Source organism: Peromyscus leucopus, chromosome 1 (assembly GCF_004664715.2).
Source record: "Peromyscus leucopus breed LL Stock chromosome 1, UCI_PerLeu_2.1, whole genome shotgun sequence".
Classification (NCBI taxonomy): domain Eukaryota; kingdom Metazoa; phylum Chordata; class Mammalia; order Rodentia; family Cricetidae; genus Peromyscus; species Peromyscus leucopus.
The window spans coordinates 70824454-70832424 of NC_051063.1; the positions used below are offsets into that span (position 1 = coordinate 70824454).

The following is a 7971-nucleotide window of genomic DNA, read 5'->3' on the forward strand; positions in this document are numbered from 1 at the left end:
GCGTGACTTCTCCTGGTGCCCTGCTGGTGGTTGGGGAGTTTCCCTCTCAGACCCTTCCCATCTCAGGTGACAGATCTCATCTTTCACCCTTGCTGGTAAGACAGGCCGAAGAGCATGGCTGAAGGAGAAAGCCTGACTGGCTTTGAGACTTGCTTACCAAGAGACTTCCTGTCTTGTTATGTACCTGGAAGTACTTACCCATCCCAGACAAGAAGAGCCATGGAGTTCTGCTAACATTCCCAGGGGTAACTGTGTTTGAAAACTTTTGCCCTTGGGAGAATATAAATAAATATAGTGACATGAACTTGTATAATATCAGCTAGCTTGAGAGGAAATTGTTTCTGACTTATTTCAGCAAGCGAGGCCAAAAGTAAGCAGAAATCGTTGTGGCAAAGAAGCCCTGATTGAAAGAGACACCCCCATCCCTGACACTCACCCCAAGCACTCGAGTATGGGACAGATGTCCCACAAGAGAATGAGGCCAGCTTAGGATTCCTTCCATCTCTCATAGATGTGTTTGGGCATGGATTGGAAGAGCAGAGGACACCGACTGTGTGAGGCTGTCATAGCCTAACCCTGGACTCCTCACATAACTGGTGCCGTTGCTCAGTCAGCTCCTCTCCACAGAGGGACTTGAGCCTTGTTACCAATCGCCAGCTACCTGTCCAGACCTGCCCTGCTGCTTGGTGGGAGGAAAAGGCAGGCACATGTGTGGGTTGGTTTGGAGTTCCTTCTGGATCGAATGAATGCATGGAACAGTGAGGATATGTGACTATCGCCGTTCAGGTAACCTTGAGGAACCACGATAAGGGAAGCCTGTGAGCTTGCAGTGACATTCTACAGAAAGCAGCGCTGTCGTTGACAAAAATGTCTAATAGGAAGGCTGTTTTGCTCCTCTTGAAGTTGCCTTCAGGATAAAGCAGTCTTGTTCTGCATGGCTATGAGGAGGCCTTGCTCTGGTCCCATTCATTTACTGCCTGCCGTAATTTGCATTCAGGGCACACTGCCATTGAAAAACCCTCATCTAGGCCATTCTACTCTTAACCGTAGTTTTATGGACAGCACTGGGGGGGGGGGGGGTGTCTTAGAACGTAGTATTAGCAAGCGGGTTCGGTGTGAGAGCTCCTCACTTACGCCATCCATTATTATCATTAACCCGTTCCTCCTTTATGATAAATGCACGAGAAAAGCTTCTGCATGAGGCCCAGGAGTATAGTCCTGAAGTCATTTCTGTCCTACTGTTAACTCTGTGTGCAGCCAACTCAACTTCAGGACACAAAACTGAGTAATCGGTGCTCCTTCGGAACAGAGCCTGTCTGTCGAGCCGTAGGCTCGTGGGCAGTTGTCCTGGGGCCTCATCACACGGCAGCTTTGCTGTCTCTGAGGTGCTCCCTGATGAGACCAGTGTTCCGGGCTCCTTGCTGTTTATGCATCCCCCAGGCTCCTGCCTGCAGCTGCTGCCTGCAGCTTCTGCGGCACATCAGCGGTCCCTTTGAGGACCCACAGCTCTCTGATGGAAGTCTTGGACTACTTTTCTAAGTAGCCTGTGGTTTCCTTCCTGGTACTGCAACCTCTCAAGGTTCTGTGTTCACCAGAGTGGTCAGGCCCTAAGTCCCCAGGGATAAAGAGAAGGCCTTTCTGCTTAGTATTAGATTTTGATTGGGGAAAAGAAACCCAGAAACAATAGGTGGCTTCACTGTCTCCCTGAGGGGGGTGTCACTCTCAACAGAGCTCCCTGTGATGGCTCCGCACCACCCTCTCTGTTTCTGCTCTCTTGACTCAGCTGCTCTGCTCTCCCCCAGCAAGGCTGCAATGACAGCATTGGTGTATCCCAGACCACATTCGTGGTTTCTAAAAGCTTTCCTGGCTTCCTGACCACAATGGGAATCCAATCAGACCAGAGCTTGTGACTAGGCTGCAGAGTTCAAATTATAAATAGCAAATAAGTCATTTTTTCCCGTCAGTCACTTAAAACCTCAGGCACAGGCAGGTCCAGTTGCTTCTTGGGTTAGGCCTATGGGTGCCGTCTCCCACACACTTTGTACATCTCAGGCCCGAGACCGATGAAAGCTGGCCTGCGGCTCTCTCAAGGCCTTTGGTTTTAGGTGGTGCAGCAGGAGTTGGCTTCCCTGAGTAGCCTTTATTGGGATACCAGGTAGACAGGTGAAAAAGCATATTTAATAGAACTTGGTTCCACATGGTCAGAGATGAAATGGACTTCTTTGTGGAAATTGAGTGGCTATAACACACACAGAAGTGGTGCCCATGTTATCTAAAAGAAATGAGGAGGCCGAGCTGTGGTGGCGCACGCCTTTAATCCCAGCACTCGGGAGGCAGAGCCAGGTGGATCTCTGTGAGTTCGAGGCCAGCCTGGGCTACCAAGTGAGTTCCAGGAAAGGCGCAAAGCTACACAGAGAAACCCTATCTCGAAAAACCAAAAAAAAAAAAAAAAAAAAAAAAAGAAAAGAAATGAGGGATGGGGAAAGTCAGTCTGTCTGCAGTCACCTCGTGTGTGTGTCTGTGTCTGTGTGTCTGTGTGTCTGTGGTGTTTCTGTTTTCTCTGTCTTTGTTCTGCCCATTCTCCTTGTCAGACCTCAGTTTCCTGGGTATTGAGCAATGGATATTTTTGCCTTCCCTTAAGTACACTCGGGGCTGGCTTTGTAGACTGGTGCAGGGGCTGCTCACACAGCCAGCTTCCTGAGCCTGCAGCAGGCTCGGCTCACTGGCTGGCGGCTGGTGGGAGCAGACTCTGCTCTGGCTGCTCCGTGAACACCAGTTATGTTCCCGCCAGTCACACTGACTGGAACCTTGCTGCCTGGTCAGCAGAGGTCTCAGATCCCCAGAGTCATCTTTGACCCCTCAGGACAGCCTCAAAAAGCCTCAAAATGCAAGGAGTCCCTGGCTGTCCTCTGCACTGCCACTCTCTCAGGGCTCTTATCTATACAGCCATAAGGGCCCTGGCAGCCCCTCAGAATCTACTGACTTAGTGTCTGGCCCATTCTTGCTTCACAGGTTTTGTTCATTGGTTGCTTGTTTTATACAAAAATGGAAAATCATTACCCACTGCTCCATCTCAGTTGTGCAAAATGTATTCCTTTCCCCCCCCCCCTTTCTTTCTTTCCTAGCCCCAGAAAGCCTGATGCAAGCACTGGAAGATTTAGATTACCTGGCAGCCCTGGACAATGATGGCAATCTCTCCGAGTTTGGAATCATCATGTCTGAGTTTCCTCTGGATCCACAGCTCTCAAAGTCTATCTTAGCAGCCTGTGAATTTGACTGTGTAGATGAAATGCTAACCATCGCTGCCATGGTAACAGGTATTCCTTAATGACCCTTCCTTTGTACCATGAATCCACGCCGAGTATAGATTTAAATGGAGTGTGCAGCAGGGACAGTGGTTGATCCACCTAACTTTGCAGATAATAGTAAAGTAGGCTTTTGTTTTTTTGTTTTGTTTTGTTTTTATTTTTAAGACAGGGTTTCTCTGTGTAGTCCTGACTGCCCTAGAACTCACTTTGTAGACTAGGATGGTCTCAAACTCAGAGATCCGCCTGCCTCTGTCTCCCAAGTGCTGGGATTAAAGGTGTGCGCCACAACAGGCCTGCGGTAGTGTTTCAATAGACTGAAAAGAGGAGATTTTTTTAAATTACCTTAATGCAGAAATTCTAACGGTCATGCCTGGCTTCTTGCCGAAAGGACTAGTGTGTAGTGCAAACAACAACACCAACACAACAGTCATGAGACAGCGCCTCCCCAAGAACCGTGTGGCTGTGTGTTTCCTGCCAGCTTCGCTGACTCTGGCTCCTCTATTTTCTATATTCTTTGACAGCAGCATGGACTAAATGCTGTGCCGCATCAGAACGTAGTCCTAATCCTGTGTCTGACCCGCTGGGCCCCTTGACACCCTGCTTCCGCTGGACCATGAGCAGGGTACTAACCATTATTGGCAAAGCAACATGCACACAAAGGAGAAAGAATTAAGACAACTCCCTCTCAGTTTCTTTGACTTCCAAGTAAACAAGAACATGAAGAACAATGTATTGCCGGGTGGTGGTGGTGGTGGTGCACTGCACGCCTTTAATCCCAGCTCTCGGGAGACAGAGCCAGGTGGATCTCTGTGGGTTCGAGGCCAGTCTGGTCTACTGAACGAGATCCAGGAAAGGTGCAAAGCTACACAGAGAAACCCTGTCTCGAAAAAAACCAAAAAACCAAAAACAAAAACAACCCCCCCCCCAAAAAAACAACGTATTGATTCAGAGAACCAAGACAAGAATGGGTTCAGACAGGGGTCCTCTGGGCACGCTGGGCCAGGGTGAAGTGTCCTCTGCATTGCTGACTGTGACCTTTTGCATCTTAAAGCTCCCAGTTGCTTTTTGCACGTGTCTCATGGTGCTGAGGAGGCTGCTGAGACTTGCTGGAAAACGTTCTTGCACCCTGAAGGTGATCATTTTACACTCATCAACGTCTACAGGGCCTACCAAGACACAGCTCTGAACTCTACCAATGAGCGTACGTTAACATGATCCCCAGAAACCACCTTCTCGTTCCTTCTCCCTTCCCCAAATGAGGCTCAGATACTTGAATTGTTATTTGCTAGCTCCATTAGCCACTGAGAGGCCTAGCATGTCACAGCAGGAGTCTGGGGTTGGGACTCCTTACTCCTTTAGTACCCTGGAGCTTTCAGAGCAGCATGCCTGAAGCACAGTAACAAAATAGAGTTGGGGTGGGGGGAGCAGACACCACTGGTGCCCTTGGTGTCCCTGAACTGCAGTGGATATCATAGTATCACAGGAGAGGCCCACTGCTGGGGAAGCTGGCATCACCTCTTGCAGGGCAGGGGACGGAACTGGATCAGCTCCCTTTCCCACAGAAGGCTCTTCTGCTTCCCACAGACCAGCCTCTACTTCCTTTGGTCTAGGAAATAATGTGAAAAATATTTGAAATGATGTGGAAAAATCTTGAGGTCAGTTTGCAAGGCAGTAAGATCATGTCAGGAGCAGGGGTCAGTGTTCCTAAATGGACTGGAGGGACTGTGGTCAGCTTTTGCAAACCAGGCTGAGTGATGGTGTCTGACCAAGTGCGTACTCCTGCTGCTCTGAGTGGGACAAGTGGACAGATAGATGAGGGTCTCATGTCCACTGGACCAAGGTCATCTGCATTCTTCAGTCAAGATGCAGCTGCAGATACCAAGAAAGTACCTTGAAACAGAATCAGACTAGTACATTTGGATTACAAGAAAGTGGCACCCAGGGTAGACAAGGAGCTCAAGTGTGACATAATGAACTCCCAGGTCAGCCTGGTAGGGCCTTAATAAATGAAGTATGGGATGATCAGAGGGATAGATGCTAACAGCTCCCCTCTAGCTTTGGGTCTCTAGCTGTATACATCCTTGCTGTACAGAGACGCAAGTGCAGATGCTAATGCAGTCTCCAGCATGCCCCAGTCTCCAGTATGCTGGGTTCACAGAACCTCAGCAGCTGCTACAGGTGTGGCCGATCCAACAGCCAATGGAGAGCCCTATCCTAGCTGCCTTCCTGCCACTCACTCACGTGACCTTCAGTAGAGCTTAAAGAAGACTAACACATCATTTCTGAGTGGCCTTTTGTTCTCCCTTAGACTGTGTGGAGAAATGGTGTCAAGATTACTTCCTCAACTGTTCTGCTCTCAGGATGGCAGACGTTATCCGAGCAGAACTCTTAGAAATCATCAAGCGGATCGAGCTTCCCTATGCAGAGCCTGCCTTTGGCTCCAAGGAAAATAGTCTGAACATCAAGAAAGCGCTGCTCTCTGGCTACTTTATGCAGGTAAGCAGGAGCAGAGCTGCTTTGGTATGTGTGGAGTGAGTTTCCGCATACACGGGAGACTTGGCTAGCAATCTCACTTAGGTGATGGTTTTATTGACCTTAACTTTTAAAATAACACTAAAGAGATGTTATTTAAGATTTGGTATTTAAGCACACTTCTCAAGCCAGAATACTCTGTTAATTTTGTCCTAGAGAGGGAGGTAGACAGCACAGCTCCTCTTTCCCTTTCACTAGTGATCTGAATGCCCAGTGAGTCCAAGTACTGCCTCAGTTGTTTTTCATTTCCATTGAGAAGCTAATTAATGTCCATGACAGAAGTATGTTCTTCAGATCAGAAGTGGCAACACTGTACCCCAATGAGCAGTCTTAATGGAGAGATAGATGAATCAGTATAGATCTCTTCATCTGTGAGGAAAGGTAGGTTATCTGTGTAAGAGGGTACCGTAAGGATGAACTGAGCTAAACACCAGGCATAAAGCCTTGGTAGCATGGGCAGTTCACAGCAGAGCTGATGGTGCGCTTCGTTTTATTTCATGACCCAAACATTTACTTTACCCTAAGGTGCTGAAGCTAACATCATCACTATCTCAAGTTGTAAGACAAAAGTCTATTGCACGAATCCACAGCCACCACCTCTTACCTCACCAACTCCTCAGCCTGAATACGCAAATTCCTCCCTCCTCCTGCCTTATATTCCTCTCTCTACCCAGCCATATCACTTCCTGTGTCAACCTTCCTAGTGCTGGGATTAAAGGTGTGTGCCACCACTTCCTGGCTCTGTTTCTCTTTTAGACTGGATTAATCTCATGTAGTCCACTGTGGCCTTTAACTCAAGAAAATCCAGATGGATCTCTGCCTCCTGAGTGCTAGAATTAAAGGTGTGTGCCACCACTGCCTGACCTCTATGGCTAACTGTCCTCTGCTCTTCAGGCAAGCTTTATTAAGAGTACAAGCAATATATCACCACAAAAGTCATTGTGACTTATTTTCTATTATCTGAAAACAGGAAACATGGGTGACAAATTTAGTTTTAGCTGTTCTGTATAAAATTTTTCAACTAAAATATTTGTGTATCAAACATTTCTTTTTTCTTTGAACCCTTTAGATTGCTCGGGATGTTGATGGGTCTGGTAACTACTTAATGCTCACACACAAGCAGGTTGCTCAGCTGCATCCACTGTCAAGCTACTCCATCACCAAGAAGATGCCGGAGTGGGTCCTCTTCCATCAGTTCAGCATATCCGAGAACAACTACATCAGGGTGACCTCAGCGGTCTCCCCTGAACTGTAAGTCTACCTGAGAAGGAAGGGCTTTCTTTTGAATTCACCCTTGTAGAAATGAAGCACACACTGCATTATTTTATTCTCAGTTAGGAGATTTTTTTCCTGGTGCCTGTCTTTACATGGATGACACCTAAGACGCATGCCTGCCTGAGATTACAGCTTAGGGAGAAATATAAAACACAGCATGGTGTCATCCAGAACCATGCAAGAGAGAAGCACCAATGCACTGACCGTGTAGAATGGACTCAGCCAGCTTTTAGGAACAGATAAGCCACTGGCTGGAGCTGGGGGTGAGGGGTGACTCAGGAGGAAGGAAGGTGAGGCTGAAGAGACAGGCAGTTCCCAGAGGGTGTAGGGCTTTCTTTGTAGGGCACAGAAGGGTTCGGATGTTATCCCCAGTACAATGCACAGTAGTTGGTGTTTTAAGCAAGAGGAAGGCCTCTCTATGCTATAAAGATCTCTGTATAGCTGCTAAGTGGAGAAAGGACAGGAAGGGCAACAGTGAGGACAGAGACTCTCGGAGATGACTCCAGACTTAGTCTAAAGACACCTCATGGTGTTCAAGGTCACAGCTCACACGAGTGGATTCAGGAGAACTGAGGTTAAGAGGCAACGACGCTCTGCTGTTGCTTACCCGAAGCTCTCTCCAAGCATACGCTCTGATCCCCCTCGTGATGGCCTTGGACTAGAGAAGGGACATTGGGAAGTGCAGTGAAGACTGAACTAAAACCAGTGTTGTTATCTAGAGGCAGAACAAGGTACCAGGTCTTCAAATGAAATACCAGGTCTACAAGTACCCTCTGGGGCTGGGGCAGACTCACACACTCCTGACGTCTGTCTGCCGGTCCCTGCTCTCATGTTATTGTTTGTTTTCAATGAACAG

At 48.1% G+C, this 7971-nt stretch overlaps 1 protein-coding gene across 5 annotated transcripts in view; it reads left to right on the forward strand.

Annotated features, from left to right (window-relative positions):
• Dhx32 (DEAH-box helicase 32 (putative)) overlaps nt 1-7971 on the forward strand; it is a 67265-nt gene that overhangs the window by 58835 nt on the left and 459 nt on the right. For all 5 annotated transcript variants that reach the window (XM_037209655.1, XM_028868773.2, XM_028868792.2 and 2 more), the window contains exons 8-11: nt 3126-3317; nt 4360-4509; nt 5617-5804; nt 6910-7091. In XM_037209655.1, the coding sequence (XP_037065550.1) occupies nt 3126-3317; nt 4360-4509; nt 5617-5804; nt 6910-7091 (712 nt within the window). The remainder of the gene's footprint in view (nt 1-3125; nt 3318-4359; nt 4510-5616; nt 5805-6909; nt 7092-7971) is intronic.